The 18,084-nt window shown below is 41.0% G+C and overlaps 3 protein-coding genes across 3 annotated transcripts in view; 2 read left to right on the top strand and 1 right to left on the bottom strand.

Annotated features, from left to right (window-relative positions):
* Positions 1–250: 250 nt before the first annotated feature.
* Positions 251–1,716, top strand: LOC106647522 (vacuolar protein sorting-associated protein 26C). The gene is made up of 5 exons (XM_014363959.2): positions 251–457; positions 576–719; positions 787–1,279; positions 1,373–1,498; positions 1,580–1,716. Exons 1-5 carry the CDS (start codon positions 401–403, stop codon positions 1,660–1,662), a joined length of 903 nt encoding a protein of 300 aa, XP_014219445.1. The 5' UTR covers positions 251–400; the 3' UTR covers positions 1,663–1,716.
* Positions 1,681–3,881, bottom strand: LOC106647521 (Poly(ADP-ribose) polymerase 16). Its single transcript, XM_014363958.2, has 6 exons — positions 3,170–3,881; positions 2,933–3,088; positions 2,637–2,846; positions 2,397–2,565; positions 2,182–2,314; positions 1,681–2,096 (listed from the first exon to the last, which is right to left on the bottom strand). The coding sequence occupies exons 1-6, from the start codon at positions 3,539–3,541 to the stop codon at positions 1,937–1,939; spliced, it is 1,200 nt and encodes a 399-aa protein (XP_014219444.2). The 5' UTR covers positions 3,542–3,881; the 3' UTR covers positions 1,681–1,936.
* A 2,213-nt stretch (positions 3,882–6,094) lies between these two features.
* The window catches only part of Mef2 (myocyte enhancer factor 2), a 63,141-nt gene continuing 51,151 nt past the window's right edge, over positions 6,095–18,084 (top strand). The window contains exon 1 of the mRNA XM_089588972.1: positions 6,095–7,816. The gene's annotated coding sequence lies outside the window, so the exon portion shown is untranslated. The remainder of the gene's footprint in view (positions 7,817–18,084) is intronic.

Below are 18,084 nucleotides of genomic sequence, written 5' to 3'. Positions count from 1 at the left end.
TTTTGTTATGGGGGGTTGAGGGACGAGGAAGAACTATAAAAAGTACTCTTCACTACTAACCTTTACCTATCCTATACAAGTAGAAGAAAAAATGGAAGAAAAAAGAGTACAGTCGTGCAACACCGCGTTGCAGGTTGCAGGTAAAAAATCATGTGAAAATTCTCGGTCATCTCGGTATCGTGATCGCGAACTCGCGATGGTAACCAGATAAATATAATTAGACTCGCTAGATGGCGCTAATTCTATTTTCTGATTCGCCATATAATCGCCATTATTAAGTCGTCGTTACTCACATACTCACGGCACACTCACAGCTCACGGTGATGACATTTAATGTTATCATATTGTAAACAATAATGATCTGTCTGCTGAGTTATTCTTAAAGAGATTTCGCTACAAAATGTCAATAAATATTGATATCAGACTTAAAAAGGCCTGTAAAATTTTTCGCGAGGGGGTAAGTAACTTTTTACGACTATTAGGTCTTTAAAGTGATTTTAATACAGTAGAACAACTTAGTGAATACGAATTGTCCATAATCAATAGTTTTATTTCAATTTGTTTTACGTTTACAGGAAAATATTAGTGGCTTGATTCTGCTACAAACAAATTCGGATGTAAAGCATGATGGTATATTTCTGACAATGGAAGGTGCAGTCAACCTACAACTAAGCTCAAAAACTGTTGGTATTTTTGAAGCATTTTATAACTCAGTCAAGGTTTGTAACTAGAATTTTTTATTGGTATTCAAATTTTTCCCATTAAATAATTATGTCTGTGTTGTAGCCAATACAATTGGTTCAATACACTGTAGAAGTTGTACCAGCAGGAAAAATTCCTAGTGGGAAAACAGAGATACCCTTTGAACTACCTCTTAAGCCTCGTGGCAACAAATCTTTGTACGAAACTTATCATGGGGTTTTTGTGAATATTCAATACATGTTACGCTGCGACATTAAAAGGAGTTTCTTAGCAAAGGGTGTTAGCAAGTCACTTGAATTTATTGTGGAAGACAGAAGGCCTGTAAAAAAGACTGACAGAGAACAGAGTAAGGCTGTTTCTTTTAGGATTAAGCCAGAGTCACTACAAAACACCAGGGATAAAAGCAACGTGCCAAGGTTTTGCATTTCTGGCAAGATAGATTCACTCAGCTGTCGATTGTCAGATCCATTGATTGGCGAGGTTGTTATTGAAAGCTGTGAGACCGTTATCAAATCTGTTGAACTGCAATTGGTAAGAGTAGAAACTTGTGGATGTGCAGAAGGATATTCTAGAGATGGTAATTTAAATTCTCTTCCATTTTGAAAAATGTCTTTGAAAAAATGTTTGTGCTAGAGTATTTTATTACTAATCAGTGTGTATTTTATTATAGCTACGGAAATTCAGAACATTCAAGTTGGTGAGGGAAACGTGTGCACAGGACTAGCTATTCCAATTTATATGGTTTTTCCACGATTATTTACCTGTCCTACATTAAGCACCAGTAACTTCAAAGTCGGTGAGTTTTACAACAAAACTAATTGTAATTATTCAGAAAATATGGCAGCCATATTTGTTTGAGCTGAACAATCTTTTTCAGAATTTGAAGTTAATCTAATTGTTGTGTTTGAAGATGACTATCTTGTGACGGAAAATTTTCCTATTATCCTAACAAGGCATTAAACGTTGTTAACTGTACAGTTATTTTTTATTACTTGCATCTTATATTTTATTGTAAATACCATATTGTTTCTAGATAAATTAACTTGACCATTTTTAAAATGTACATTTTTATTATATATCTCCTAAGAAAAAAAAATCACAAATCTTAATTCATGTATATATAGTGTTTTTATAAGAGACAAGAAAGTCATTGATTTGTATGACAAATACTTGGATCACTTAAATTTTTTTTTTCATGACTGGCATATAATGGGCTTTAAAATTTTTCACTATATCAATCTAATTCAAACCTACGCATGAGTAACCTGATGTATCTTTCGACATTTCTGTTGTGGGACAATCCAACGGAAGCAAGTAGCACTACATAACTCAGCATTAACGTCAGTAATTTGTGCTGCCTTATCCAACCAACTATTCCATTATTACGCGGTGGTCTGAAATGTCAAAGAAAACAGGACTTTTAAGAACTGAGACATGGCTTTTTTTTTAACTTGAACGTTCATATTTTGTTCAAATTACCTGAGACGGCCAAATTCTTGACTGTATACTAATAAATATCGAATTCTTACTAAGTCGTTGTTAAGGACTACACAGTATTTCTTTGGTATTTTTCCACCCTCGGATTCTGGTGCTATGTTTCTTGTAATATCATCTAGAGTAACAAAGAGTATTTTTAGGAAAACAAGTTTATAAATTAGTCTTGAGCGATTTTGCCAACTTTTTGAAAAGTTTACCTGTGTCACCTATTTTAACATCTGGATGATTAATGATTTCGCACAAGGCTACACAGCTCATGTCACTGCCAAGTAGGCTTGCACCCCAACCATATCCTACAGGACTGTAGTTTATACTGACTCCTAATTCACTGGAAAGGTAAATGCCTTTCCCAAACAACGACTCTTGCTGCAAAATAAAAATTTTACAGTTACACTCAATATTTCTTAATTTGTAATATTTTATAAACAAATTTCTACTTTGCATAAATGCTGCTGTAGCCCGTAGTGAATCACGGAATGGAAATTTTCAAGCTTGCTACCATGATAAGCATAAAACGTGGAATGCCCCTTGGAAAGCTCCTTCCACCTTTCCTCAGAAGACGACTGTTTGGCACTTGCTACTTGGAATATTAAATTTGGTACGGCTACCGCCATTTGTGAATCCACCCTCTTCAACACGGATTCGTGCTGTAATGAAAAGCACAACATCAAGCATCGACAACTCGCGATAAAAGTAGCGCATAAACTGACCAACATATAAAACGTAAACTTACGCATTCTTTGCTGACACTCTTGATTTGTATCTGCCTCATCCTAACCAGGACCCAAAACAAGAGTTCTATCACAGATGTCCGCTTTTTGTAAATGTTTGGCTCCCTGAGCTCTTGTACAACGATAGCCAGAGGTGGCACCAGTTCCACGGTTCTTCTCTACAAACAAATATTCAAAAGACAATTCAAGCTTACATACTTTGATTGAATAAAAAAGGGGGGGAACCCCCATGAACCTACCAGCGATTCAATGTCTTTAGTCTCATTTTTGATGTACATGGGAGGAAAGGGTTTGAGACAGGTGTCGAAGCGATAAGTGTGGCAAGCGGCCACGAAGAGCGACCACTTGAGATCCGCGGCTTTGAGATCCTTCTCGAGCACATACTTCAGAGCGAGGATCTTCTTCTCCGAGTCCTCCTGCTCGATGACAGCGTCAACCGTGGCCGACGACAACAACTCAACCTCGGGCTGTTGCTGGGTAGCCGTTGTCTTGGTCGTCGTCGTCGTCGTCGGCGTCGTCGTCGATGTTGTCGACGACGTGTTCTCCCCGACGCTCTCCTTGAAATCGAGGCACTCGTCCAGGTCGGGCGGCGAGTCGTTTAAACACTCCATGACGTGGATGATTGTACACTAGAAGCGCGTGTGTACGCCCAAAGATTGATAAGCAAACGGAGAGACCAAAAACCTATCAATTTCCGTGTTGACGCATCGATCGTCGAAATGAGGATGATACACGCACGACCGAATGAATTTTCCCAACTGCAGGCGTTCGTAAAGCTCGATACTACTGATGTTGAGTGCGTGTTGTAAAAAAATTAGAAAAAAAAAGTTGTACTTAACGGAAAAAAAAAATTGGGCGTTTGACAGGGAGCCCCAGCTGATAATGATGAGATTCGGCGATGAAGGGGGGACGATTCGCGACGTGTGTGATGTCTTTTGTTTGTTGTGATTTGTGATGAGGTGATTGGGGCACGCGTACTTACGCCAGACGACGAGTACGACACGACGACATAACACACGCAGGCGCACTCGCTCGATATCGAAGAGAGGCAAACTTGACGGAAAATTTAAAACGAAACTGCATGGTTCGGGTTGTTTGGAAAAATCGTAGTTTTTCCGTCACTGTACGGAAGGAAAATGTCACAAAAGTGAGTATTAAAATATGGTGTATCTGTGTGTGCAAAGTCAAAATGAAAGTACAAGAGTTTTGCTCGTGTTGGCAGCACTGGTCGTGAAAAATTTTAAATTTCAAGCGCTGTTTGAAAAAAGGCGCCAAAATAAGTTAACGTAGATAATCACGAATAATGTTTCAACAAGAAAATATTGTGCGAAATATGTCGTCAGACCAGCGTCAAAAACAGTTGCTTGATAATCATGTGCTTCATGATATGTATCCGATTATCCATATAAACGAAACTCGCAAGCTCGAAAATTCTAGAAACAGGGACGGCAAATGATGGCGCGAAGGGAGTTTTCAGCACTTTTGAAATTCAAACGAGTTTTTCGTTTAGGTCTTTCGTCGCAGGGAGCACGTGCTATAAAATCTCAACCAAGTCCAACCCACGGATGTGGTGGAAACTACGAAAATCAACGCACAAGAGCTTGCAAGCACAAAATTGGCACGCTTGGGAATGAAGGCGCATCGATCGATAGAGGGGAAAGCTTCCGAGCTTTTTGTTTCGCCATCGTCTGCAGGTGTGAGAAAGCAGTAAGAAAAAAGGCCCCGCACGTGCTTCCCCGCTTATATATATATATATACTTATTTACGCTGTGTGGCTTATTTTTTCCCCCGTAATTAAGATTGCGTGCACGTATAGTGGCATTGCGCAGCTTGCGATTGGCGGCACTGGCGTTCAATGTCATGCCTCAAGGTAAACTATCAAATGTAATGACGTCAGAGCCAGACCAGCAAAGCTCGGCGGCGTGGCACGTCACGTTCTCTCCCAAAGCTGTACAACACACAAGTGGGAGTGGAGAGACAGAGAGAGAGAGAGAGAGAGAGAGCGAATAAACTTAGGTACAACCTACCTATACCTGTCCTATATGAAAAATACACAAGTGCGCGTGAGAAAGCCATAATATTGTGTTGTGTGTAGGGGTATACACTTTTACACGAGGAAAATAGTAGGTGATGATGGCAAAGAAAAGGTAGAGGCACATTTCAGTGTAGGGATTATTAGATCTAGCTTACCGAAAAAGTAAATGTTGGTGTTAAGTGTCACACCTCCACGGACACCCTCGTCTTCTCTCTCTCTCTCTCGCGTTCCTTTTACTTTTGATTATCTCGCGTTTCTTCGTGCATAACATACATCATACACATGTGTATAGGCAGTCGCGTTAATGCTCTGCCCCCGTATATATTATATATACATGTATAATATACTTTTGCTTTCGCGCTAGTTGTAGCGCAGTTCCTCATTCCGAAGTAACGTACATACTTGTGTACCGCGGAGCTTTTTCCTCGTAGAAAAATAAACAACAATATCCTCGTACATGCGTAAGCATATCGTATCGATCAACAAACGGCAGTGTTGCTTTGCCAACTTGATGATGGTTGCAGCGGTTAACAGCATTTTTTAACGGATGAAAGGAGTATAATTATTATAACGATAACTTTTGCGCTCATCGTTGGAGACCGGCTTCCCGTCTCCTTTTTTCAAATTTTCAAACTTTGGAGCAAGTATGCAGTTACCACTGGTACTTTTAGTAATTTTTTTGGCAGCGAAAAGAAACATGCTTACATACGTGAGATGCCAAAAAAAGAGTTAGTAACCTTACACACGTACCTATCTAAAAATTTGTGAGGAGAGAACAAAAAACTGTAGTTAAAAAAGTAGAGGCGCCAAGCGCAATTGCAAAAAAGAGGAAGAAGAAAAAGTAAAACGATCATGCAGCAGAGAGATGATGATACGAGCACAGCAGAGAGCGTATAGGTGATTTTTCAGTAGTAACAGTCGGACGGTCTGACCGACCGGACATTATAACAACTTTTTCTCTGCTGCTCCTGGGCGGTATATACTACATACAATATATATTATATATTATGCCCACATATATTATTAAGATTTACATCACATGTATAGGTATTATATACACTGCATGGCTGACTTGACTGGCTGGTTGCGGTTCTCTCTCTCTCTCTCTCCCTCTCGCTTTTGCCGCCGCTGATGCTTGGCTTTTGAGGTAAATAAGTATGTGTGCTGCGCTGCTCTGCAGTAGTAGTACAAGCCAAGCGGAGAGTGAAAGAGCAGACGGATGACGACAGCAGTGTCAGCTCTCGCGGCTATTACTACTAGTTGTGTGTTTTGTTACATGTATATATAGGGCTCATTGCGTGCATTGGATAACTTGCCACTTGCAAACAACACAATATAAAGTACTCACGTGTGTTTAAGTGCGCGTACAATTGACACTGTAAAAGTGTAGTGTGCATGATACACAAGTGCAAAGAAGAATTTAAAGACGACCAACGCACATCGTCGTACATATTACGATACATCATATCATTATCATCATTCGGTGCGCGCCGCAGTGTATGTGTGTATATTTATATATGGTGGTGGTCGTGACTCGTGGCGGTGTCAGCGGCTGACATGATACCAACTTACAACTTATAAGTACAACATCATCACTACCTCTCTACACTGGGTCTACCGCTACATGTGTGATACATCCTCTATATACATGGAAAATCACCGAAAAGCCCGTGCGCATGCCCACCGTCGTCGTCGCTCATCCTCTTCTTCGTCGTCGTCGTCGTCGTCGCTCTTCATCGCCAATTCTACTGCTGGTGCCGCAACCACCGATTCCACTTTACAGCCGCCACCGTCGTTGCTGCTGCTGCTGCTTCTCGCGCGAGTGTGACGTCACGAAATATCGTGTGCTTTTGATCCGCGCGCGCGTCCACGCAGCTATTGTACATGTACCCACAACACAAGGCGCTGTAGCTCTGCTCCGTTTTTTTTCTCCCCCCCATCCCCCCCTCTCTCTCTCTCTTGCCTGCAGAAGAGAGCTTGTTCTGTGATATATGTAACAAAAAAAAAAAAAACAAAAAAAACAAAAAAATTGTTACTACAATACACATACAAATAAATAAAAAAAAATATGTGTGCGGGTGTGTGATAACAGTGCTTTTTCATCCACTCTCCTCCTGTACAAGTGTATATATGTATATTGCCACTGTATACCTTACTTGTAATACACGCAGTAGCAAATAAATTATTATGCAGTTGTGTGTGTTTATGTGTGCATAACGTGTGATACGTGTATACAGTGAAGTTGAAGGCGACAGCCCGCGCGGACGCTCCAATTGACGTATAAAAAAATATAAGTTCACACGTCGAGAAAGGGAGAAAAAAAAAAAACCACGCTAGCCTCCGTCGCCAAGAAGATGTCTACACGCGTATTGTGGTGTTTGGTTGTACCTGTCCATCGCGAGTGATGTAGTAATAAATGATAAAACAAGTAAATAAATAAATAAATAAATACAAGTAATATGCAGAGAACATGAGCGACAGGATCGTTCAATCTTCGTTATTGTTGTTGTTGTTGTTGTTGTTGTTGTTGGATAACGTTGTAATAGTGCAGGAGGAGACGAATAAAAGGAGGTGTCGAAGGAGAAGAAGAAGAAGCAGATCAGAGGTGCTTTGCTCGTTGTCACCGTCGTCATGTGCGCGATGATGAGGATGAGGCTGCCGCCGCACTGACGTCCCTCCCTCCGTGTGCGAAAGAGAAAAAGAGAGGAGCTTGCGGAGAACACGTCTCTCTCTCTCTCTCTCTCTCCTCCCCCACCCGTTTGGAAAGAAGCGCGTGACGACCGGCCGGTTCTACACTGCTGGAGGTTTAAGCGCACCGCACACCTCCCTCTCCCTCTCTCTCTCTTGTTGGGTAAGTTTTTAAGAAGCATCGACTTTGTTTTCGTTGTTACTCGCACCTATGCTACTTACTTTGGTTCTTTTACCCACAAAAGTGTGTTTCAAACGGATACGCGGCAAATCGGAGCTTGCAACGCCAAGCATATCACGCAAGTGCGAAAGATCGCGAACGCAGTTCACGTGCGATGTGGATTTTTTTTCTTCTTCTTCTTCTTCTTCTTCTTCGCTCTTTTTATCCTTCATTTTGCATTTTTCGCTTCACGCGGCATAAGTATGCGGCTCTGCGGGTTCTCTCCTCTTTTCTTTTTATCAGCTCGTTCTCGCGCGCCCGAGAGAAAGAGAGAGAGACGCCTCGGAGGCAAGTAGCATCATCAGCCAGCAGAAGCAGTTCTCCTCCTCGTGCTGTGTGTTTGATATATACATATAGGATATACACAACGCGAAGAGGAGGAGGAGGAGGAGAGAGATGGCCTTCGGACACTCACATACACGCGCGCACGCGAGTGTTTGGAAAATATAGGTATACTTACTTACATACACGCGAGGAGATTCGTAAGTGGTGTGTGTGTGTGGAGGACTGAGAGGAGCTGCAGTTGTGTATACGTGCTTTACATGACTTGTTCTCTCTCCTACACATATTGCCTGACTGCCGAAGGTATCCTTCTTCTTGTCGTCTGGTTGAACTACGATTTTCTTTCTTTTTTTTTTCCCCCTCATTTTAATCCATGAAAAAACCTCGATGCGTGCACTTATCCTTTATACGTACGTGTTTATATGTACGTGCCGACGATTGAAATGGGCTCAGGGGGGGAAAGGCAAAGGGAAGTATAATATAAGGTATTGATCCTGAATTTTTTCGCATCAGTAGGTCAGAGATACCCGCGCTCTGGCGCCCTCTCTCTTTCATGTTTTTCCTCCCTCTCCTCCTACTGGGATTAATTTTCCCTGGAATTTTATAGGTATACCTACCCTATGGGCGCACGTTATTTCGCTCTTTCATCCCACGGCGTAAATTGATACCTATACACATAATTATAATATATTGACACTTCGTGTCGCGGCGGTCATCGGCGAACGGCAACGTGAGCGCACTCCCGGCCTTATCTGCGCAAAAGTTGTCGTGCGAGCGTTTGTTTTTACACTCAAAGAGTATATATATAATATATGTGGCTCTTATCCGATACCCCCTCCCCCCCTCATTGGTCTTCCTGATCGTTGTTCAATGGCACTATCGAATGAACATTTTTTTTTTTTTTTTTTTTTTTTCCACCGCGTATTCGTATATGTAATACACGTCTAAACGAACAAACAAACAAAACCAACGAAAAAAAAAAAAAAAATCAAGCCATCATCTGATATCGTTGTAAGAAAAATCCGCGGAAAATAAATTTATCGCTCGCACTCGCGTTACAATCACATTCTGAGGCGCTCTCTCTCTCTTCTCCTCCTCTTGGACGATTTTTTGTTTACTTTTGCGGCGATGAGCGTCTGTTTTCAATTATAACGCGCCCGCGTTTTATCATCGATCGTCTGCACTTGCGGACAAACACGATGAGGATGTCATGCACATCACTGCACGAGGGATATATTCGCGAAAACAAGTGCCATGTATATACATATAAAACTGCCGCTGTACCCCATTGCGCTGTGAGAAAATATGCACAAGAAAAGGAATGAAAAAAAAAAAAAGCTCACGATTAACTTACATTTCGGTGTCGTTCATTGTGTTCGCAATTATATGTACGCATGTAAAGTGTAAGAATAAGGGGTGTGACGTGAATTCCTCTACGCGTTACTCAGTTACTCATGTACATGGGCATTATTCCATCTATAATGATGCAAGTGAAAAAAAAAAAAAAAAACCATTTGTTCGATAAGTATATACTTGAAAAACAAGATTATATGCACACTATTGTTGGGTATAAATGAGTCTGGGCCCCGAAAAGATTTTGATATCGCATTTATAATAATCCCCGTCTGGTCACGTTACGTCAGTCGGCGTTGTAGGCGTATGTTATGCCGGCAACAAAGAAAAAAAAAAAAAAAAAAAAAAAAAGAAATTCGCTTCCACGCGTTGTCTGCAGGCCGATCTGTCATATTCTCTCTCCCCTCTTTTATCCACCACCTCTCTCTCTCTCTCTATTGTTATTTTTCTTCTGTGCATCAATCGCAGAGTGAGCTTTATGATGTGTATGCGGTATGGACTCGGGCAAGGTTCACCGTGACCCGTACGAAAAAGTGAAATTTCCAGGCCTAATATTGACTTTATTTTTTTTTTTCGCGGACAAGAGCCGCGAGGAATGAATAAGAAGAGGGAAAAAGCGACACACACGTGTAGGCATATATTTATATAGGCCACGGGTCAGGGGGGGAGCAAACGCTCGGGCTCGCGCGCGCATGTGTACACATAGTACGTCTTACCGTGTACATACCGTTACTACTTACTTTTTTTTTTCCCCAGCTGCCTGCCGGAACCTTTGTATGTATATACGTGCACACCCCTTTCATGTGAATGACGTTGGGGCGCAATGTGTAACACACCGGGATATCGTTGGGACGAAGAGGGAGCCCTACTTCTTTTTTCATCTTTTTTGTTTTTCTTTAGCGCAAATATATGTATATTACACGGTATAATACACGCAGATGCTTTTGGGGGTCGATAACTCGAATGGAAGGATCCAATTCATCCCCTGTTTTTACTGCAGATCATCAACACGTGTGTGTGATTTCCATTCCTGTTTCGATATTTTAGGTAAAAATTGAAGGCGTTTGTTTAAATTAGACAAAGGGTTGTTTTAACGATACACGCGACTATTTTTAACCTCATAACGCGTGTCCACGGACAACCCACGCAATTAAAATTAACGACGATGCTCGGATTGAGCGTTGCAGCCTCGTTGCACAATCAATTTTGACTTTTGCCTGGTCAATGGTAACTCGAATGTGCCTATACTTATCAATAGCCGTGATTTTTATGGTCTTTCAAGTGTTTATCGCATCCAAGGATGTGACCTATATCCGTGTACCAATCGACAAGAGCAAACAACAAAATACCAACTACAGTATTTTCTCATCGGTGATCACGTTAACCAACAATTAACTTTTATTTACCATCCGCATAAATAATATGTACTTGTGTTGATACTTGCACTGTTTTAGCATTACGAGGCAATTTTTATGTGTATCAGCCACGAAGGAATCGAGAGCACGTCGATCCTTAACTTTGACTGACAACTTTACATACGTATAATACCTACACAGAAGGAGAACAGTGCGAGGGGGTGGGGCAAAAAAAAAACACGAGAGAATTGTAAAAACACAACAGTATCGCATAACGACACTTTGCTCGTGCGGTATACAGGGCATGTGACGCAGAGTCGCGAGCAGGTTTTGTTGGAATGAGTTTCCAAGTGAAAACGTCTTGAGTGCCACATATACGTATACTTGCTCGAAAATTACATGTCCTCGGATTTGGCGTGTACAGTCGCCTTGTAATTTGAGTGAGTCTACCACTGATTAGGAGCAGTGTATAGGACTTTAGAAAAAAAAATTTTCTTTCCTACAGATCAACGAAAAAAAGCTCCACCATCGAAATCCGATTGCCCAGTGATTTGAAAATTTTCGAGCTAATGTGTAGGCACATACAAGTGCATTCGTCGTCATTGTCACATAGTTTTTTTGTTCACCGCTTATAAACGAAAGAAAAAAAAAAAAAAAAAAAGAAAATTCCTACTCACGTGCTGTATAAATCTGTATTTATTGAACACCCAGTTACACCTACAGTTGTACATACAACATACACCGCCGGTATGATAATCGCACTATCGATCCTCCACCCTCCGTATCCTTGGAGGAGCTGTTCCTTCATGTTTTTTTTTTAGATAAGTTGTGGATCTTTGTTGCGTATAAAACGTAGTTTTCCCCAAAGAGCCGTTAATTTGAAAACTTTATGCGTCAATGACAATGTCGTAGTCACAAGTCAAATGCAGATCCTCTGATTTTGCAAATGCATAAGGCGGTCCCCGAGTCAAATGGTAAAAATGAGTATATGTGTCCCTTATTTACTGCAGCACATAGTAGTGTAGACGAAACTCTGAAATCAGAGTGTGAATGAAGCAACGCTATTTTCTTTTTTTTTTCTCCAATTAAAGTTAAATGCCACAAAATTACAGTCGGACACTCGCAATGTGTACCTGTGAATCGTTGTGCGCCATTATCATGCTAATCAGCAAAAAAGTACTTATTGCACGTGCGCATGGAAATGTGTTTGAATTATCCTCCGTGAAAGACGTTATGTCACTCCGTATAGACACCACACGTTATTACATGCACTCCCGGTATACCCCCCTGATAAACACACACACACACACAAATAAGATTACGTTCGCAACCAGCGTCAAATGACTGTACACCTATATGAGTATACGTAACAGGTATATTCACGTGCAATAGCTCGAAGGATATCGCGTTTCTCTCTCTGTTGACAATACCCAGAAAATTAAATGACACACATAGCTGCGGTCATTGTTCGTGCGTTTTACACCTATACGAGTAACGATAATTCACCGACACCTCATATACGTATATATATATGTACATGTACACCTCCATCTCCACACGTATAACAACGAGGAGAAGAGGCGCACATGTTTGACTCTCTTTTCTTTTTTTTTCTCCTCGGCTCGAAACGAACGGAGAAGAAGAAGACCAAGCGGAGGGAGAAGAAAAAAAGAGACGCGGACAGCGCGGCGGGTGAAAAAAAGCCTCGAGAAGCTGCATCAGGAGAGACACAGGCGCGCGTACGTATGACTCCTCGCGGCCTGAAAATCTGTTACAAGGTGACATTTGACTGTACGGCGCGAGCGTGTCCGTCTCTCTTTTTTTCAATTATAATCTCGACTCTCGGGACTCGGGCTCCTATTTTTTTTTTTCTCTTTTTTCTTTCGGTGCCTTTTCTTTGGAACCGACAACTATCGCCATCTAAAACCATCGCTACAGGTAAACGCCGGCCGGCTGCATGATGTTTGCGACATATAAGGGAAAGTCCCGAAAAAAAGGGGGGGGGGAAAGAGGTACTGTTTCCTCGGTGCTTTTACAGTGCCGAGTTGGTGCGTGTACCGCGCGACCTTCGAAGGATCCTTTTCCTCTTCCCTCTCGGCAGTCGCCGCCCACTTTCGTTTTTGTTTCGATCGACTTGAGGCTCATGAAAGCCATATCTACATGCCTAGCGCTAAAGTTCTCGGACGAAATGGGGGATTCCCCTTTTTTTGTCCCTCTGCGCGAAGGCGACAAATCCTTTTTTTTTTCTTTTCTTTTCTTTTGAAAAAAAAAAAAAAAAAGGAAGAGAATGCAGAGTAACGAGGAATATCGCGTGAAAAAAAAAAAAAAAAAGAAAAAGTGGCACGTCCGCAGAAGAGATGGAGGAGCAGTCGCCGGCAGTAGTCGCCATCTGCACGAGCGTTTTGTTTACTTTCGCGGCGCGCCCGTCGAGTCGAGCTGTTCCGAGTCGCATCGGTAACGTAGGGATAAGCTCGTTTTGGGAGGGCTTTTTTTTCAAATGCTCTCTCCGCGGGCTCCCGATTACTCCACTGGAACGGATATTATAGCGTGCGATGTTGTTTCGATAAACGTTGATGGGGTGAGCACCTCTTTTGAGACAAATAAATTTAAAAAAAAAAGGTAACACTTTAGCACGGAGCAATAAAACAACAACAATTTTCCAAGTATCGTGATATAAAAGTTAAGCTCTGACGATCGTAAAGCCAAGAGTTTATTGAACCGTTGCGTAGGTGTGTGTTGTTTCGTTTTCCTTTTCTTTCAAACGCCCATATATATATACACATTACGGGTATACATCCATGCATTATAACGCATCGGGTTTGAAACCAGCGGGTAAACAAACTCAATACGTGTCTGGCGACGACAAGATTTTTAAAGCTTATTATGCGAAAATAAAGCCTGTCGTGGCGTACAAGCCGAGCGAACATAATAGTACACGACACGAGTAGCGTTACAACATATATTTATATATTTGACGGGAAAAGGCGTGCAACCGCTCGCGCGTACACAAAAATAGTATTTCATTCACAATAATATCTCACATGAGCTAAACTCTCTCGAAACAAATATATACATGTGTAACCAACACGCGTCTACGTATCGTACCATGCACGTGCGTCAAAAACAGTTCATTGATCGGAGCATGTATAGGTATTAAGTATATGAATTATTTGCGTTTCCTTGTGCTTTTCCCTTTAGCTACAAGGGATTCTATAAATTTGTATCGACAAAATAACCCTTACATTGCACCTACACGCGACAATTACGCACACCCTCGTGAAACATTAATGAAACGCGCATAGGGTGTAATCGAGCGTACAATTTTTTTCATAAACCTAAGCTTAAAATAATTAGCAAGCTGATAATGCAACACTTGAAAGCTCATCTTCCGTTCGAAAGAGCTACTGCTCTGTACGCTTTGCGTCTGCGTCCTCGGGTGCGAGAGATTCTTGAATTTTACAAGCCTACATAATGCACGACTCCGTTGACGCTAGTAGGCCGAGTATACACGTGCACACGTAGCTATGACGTTCTTGAGCTCACTATACCTATATATGTACCCACCCTCTTCCGCAGTGGAAATGAGTCCCGGGGTGGCTTGGCTTCCTATACTCTTTTCCTCTTCATTTTTTTTTTTTTCCTAATTATTCTCGACCGTGAAATCGTTTCGTTTGGATTCGTGACGCGAGTCGTGGTTACGGTCACGCAATACCTACCTGTCGATTATTCTTTTTAGCTCCCGTTGAGTTCAATAAATTTCGTCGAGTGTTTTCGCACCTCATTTTTCAATACCTTCCACCTGCTTGTATACGCTTAGACGTGCCTGTATATATATGATTCATTTTGAAAATAATACGATACATACTGTTTGCCGATCAAATTGCACGTTATTATATACACGTTTCACATTTACATTCAACCCGAGAAATATATTTTGCCTTTTATCAAATATCGAGTGTGCTTCTTTTGTATTTGTATATTTGCTAGTAATTCTTTTTTTCTTTTTTTTTTTTTTTCTTTCATCGCTCATTTTTTTATGTAACCATATGCTTTTTTTCCTGCTGTCGCTCGCAAAAGGTACACCGTGTGTGTATATATGTGTGTTCTGTTTAGGCATACGCGTGTGTATATACACATAATATTATATTGAAACATAAAATAAATTTCTGTTTTTTTTTTTTTCCCTCTTGTAATTTTTTATCTTCTCCCCTCTCTATAATTTTCTTTGTTCGCATTAACGGCTTTAAATGACAATAAGAGGCATTAATATTAACAAACGATCGAATGTATTAATCTCCGTTCATACATCGAGTTTCCGAGTGTTAAGTTCGCACACTCGAAAGTATACGAAAAGGAGACAAATTTTTCCATTACACCTATACAGCCTTATCGTGTGCAAATAAGGAAAAAGCTGATTCTTTTTTTCCTACATTAAATGGGTTTTACTCCATAAAGTCGTGTACGCGCCACCAGAGAAACGCACCCATTGTCTCTCGCGAGATTTTCGTCACACGCCGATGACCGAACTTGGAGGTTTAATCGAAATCGGAAAATTTTGGGCTTTACGGCAATTAAACGCTCGTGAAAATTATCACGACTCGTAACGAACAATGCATTACTCCTTGATACCGGGGATTCACGCACATCACGCCCAAAACAACGAAATCCGTGAGTAACGAATAATCGTCTCCGTTGACCCATATTCTAATACAAAGGAAGGTCCAGCCACCACCGCCAAAAATGCTAAGTATAAACTTGAGTCGTGAGAAAAAAAAAAAAGAAAAAAAAAAATAAGACGTTTAAGGTACACCCGAGAGTTGTAGCAGCACTTCATCGATCGGTAAACAAAAACACACGCGCGAGTTGTACACGTATATATATATATAGTATGTATACATACACATATCTTTGATTACGTAATAAACTTTCAAACAGATAAGTACACGCACGTATTCATATTATATACGTCTGTCTTTATTTGTTTCTCCTCATCGGTCTCAGCCGAGCAGCGTAGATAAGCATCGCCGGTGCAGCCGCTCACAGTCGAATCTCGACAACCTAGACCTCCACGCGAACTCGGATCACAAAAAAACAGGGACAAGCCTCAAGTTGTTGTTGATGTGTACACACACGCATAACAAAGCACCCTCGTGTATGAATGCAAGTGTGTAGTTGACCCACACTTATCTCGACAAAAGGCCGTGGGTATATAGGGGAGAGAGCACTTATTATCAAGAGGAGGAGGAGGAGGAGGAGGAGGAGCGTGGCGATAGTAGAGAGAAAAAAAGATTCCACGGGAGCCCGCGCAAGCGACCGAAACTATGACATTTGACGCCGCGGAGATGATATTACGGTGTACACATTGTGCTCACACGGTGTGAAAAGTATATGACAATATACTTACATTAGACGCGAGAGGAAAAGACGCTTCACAAAGCCCGCCCCGAGTTGTCGCTCCGACGTGGAATTATATTTATGTTAATGGTCTTATTACAATAATTTCCAAGTGCAGGCCTCGATGTGCGGATGACTTTGCGCGCGCGTATGAGAGAGAGCACGAGAGGGATTGTCGAAAGTAAACACAGATAGGAATTTTAATAAGGTGCGGGTACACATTGTATCTGCTTCCCTCTCCGTTGTTACTTATCTCTTCGCCTTGCATTTTAAGCAAATTTAAGCAAAAAAGTAATTTATGGGGTACAAAAAAAAATTGTTCTTTGACAATCATCAAAGTTTTCTAAAGGTAATAAAAGAAACATTTGTCTATACAATCGTAACCAAAAATAATTTTTATTATTAAAAATAAAAGGTAAGTTTCTTATGGAAACGTATTTAGGGATAACCACAATTTTTTTCTTCGAAACATTTTCTTGAAAATCGGTAAAAAATATGGAAAATAAATGCCTTTCGAATCATTACAATAAATGAGAAAATTTGGAGTTTTTTATAATTAAATTAAAAAAAAAAAATAAATAAATTTTAAAAAACACTTAATGTCTACAACACTTTTAGGAAGAGAAAAAAAAAACAGCTTTAAAGTAGGGCAGGAAAAAAAAACTTTTTAATCAGAAAGAGTAAAGTGGGGCAGGGAAACAAGTAATTTTTTGATAATTTGTTTTTCGCAAAAATATATTATTTTTTTGACCGATACGAAGGCCCCTGCAGGCGACAAACCAATTTTACTTTGACCATTAATTTTATCCAAAATCCTCCGGCTGTGCTGTACTGACAAACAGTCTGACAATGCCATCAGTGGAGAGTGCACGTCCATTATTACCCTTATCGAATTAAATGGTAAAAATAATCAATTATCAATTAAAGAGCACTTAATTTTGGGACGCACTCGACGAAAACTGATAGAAAATCTCTTACTCATGGCAGCCAAAAACCCACACGAAATATATATCTTGTGAAATGAAATAATGGGTTAAATCGATCGATGATTCCCCAACAGCCAATTAATTAATTAATCATCGAATCATCAATTAAATTAATAGCTCAGAGCAAACTACATGACGCAAAAATTAATTATAAACAAACGAATGAAAAAAAAAGGACATTTACATTCCGCGACAAAAACAAACTCCCGCAACTTCTCAAAGGGCACCTCTCTCTCCCCCTCTCTCTCTTTTTATCCATCGTCACGTCAGTACCCCATCCTCCTCCTCCTCCTCCTCCCTCCCACGCATCAACCTCGTCATAAAAACAAAAGACAAGTGATGCTCATACCCCCCCCCTTGTTGAAGAATGTACCTATGTATATAGTAATAAAAGACAATCCACGGAAAGACAGAGGGCGGAGAACGTCGGAGGGGGTGCGGAAAAAACTGATCGTGACACGGAGGTGGACGGGGGGGGGATGGCCACGTGAGCGGAAAGGGACTATATAATATGTTCACGGGAGGAGAGGCAATGTCGGTAGCTGCAGAAGAATGGAGTTGGCGTTTCTCGCGTGCACGTGGCGATAGGACCACGTGGTGGGTCTTTTACGTACGTCATCGCGACAGACGGACATACAATAAAACACAAAATACATGAATACGCATGTACCTATAACCAACACGTGTAACATGTGCAGATATGTACACACTATTCAACACAGAGGCAGATAGACACACACACACAACATCTCCGTTCTCCGTAACGGATAGGTAGGGTATCGATTGAAGGTGGTGTCCATGGTCGTTTCCATGGCAACGTTTTACCTTTTTGCCCGCGCGT

This window comes from Copidosoma floridanum, unplaced genomic scaffold (genome assembly GCF_036245765.1).
Source record: "Copidosoma floridanum isolate Cflo_tuat_1 unplaced genomic scaffold, Cflo_Japanese_pri ptg000007l, whole genome shotgun sequence".
Classification (NCBI taxonomy): Eukaryota; Metazoa; Arthropoda; class Insecta; order Hymenoptera; family Encyrtidae; genus Copidosoma; species Copidosoma floridanum.
The sequence above is the reverse complement of the archived record's forward strand: the minus strand, read 5'-3'. Positions and strand labels throughout refer to the sequence as shown.

Excerpts from the sequence above, each read along its gene's own strand:
- LOC106647522 (XM_014363959.2), top strand. The coding sequence starts at position 401 with ATGTCAATAAATATTGATATCAGACTTAAAAAGGCCTGTAAAATTTTT. Across the intron at positions 720-786 it reads CATTTTATAACTCAGTCAAG|CCAATACAATTGGTTCAATA; the intron begins GTTTGTAACTAG and ends TCTGTGTTGTAG. Across the intron at positions 1,499-1,579 it reads CACCAGTAACTTCAAAGTCG|AATTTGAAGTTAATCTAATT; the intron begins GTGAGTTTTACA and ends AATCTTTTTCAG.
- LOC106647521 (XM_014363958.2), bottom strand. The coding sequence starts at position 3,541 with ATGGAGTGTTTAAACGACTCGCCGCCCGACCTGGACGAGTGCCTCGAT. Across the intron at positions 3,089-3,169 it reads CTAAAGACATTGAATCGCTG|AGAAGAACCGTGGAACTGGT; the intron begins GTAGGTTCATGG and ends ATTTGTTTGTAG. Across the intron at positions 2,847-2,932 it reads AGAGTGTCAGCAAAGAATGC|CACGAATCCGTGTTGAAGAG; the intron begins GTAAGTTTACGT and ends TTTTCATTACAG.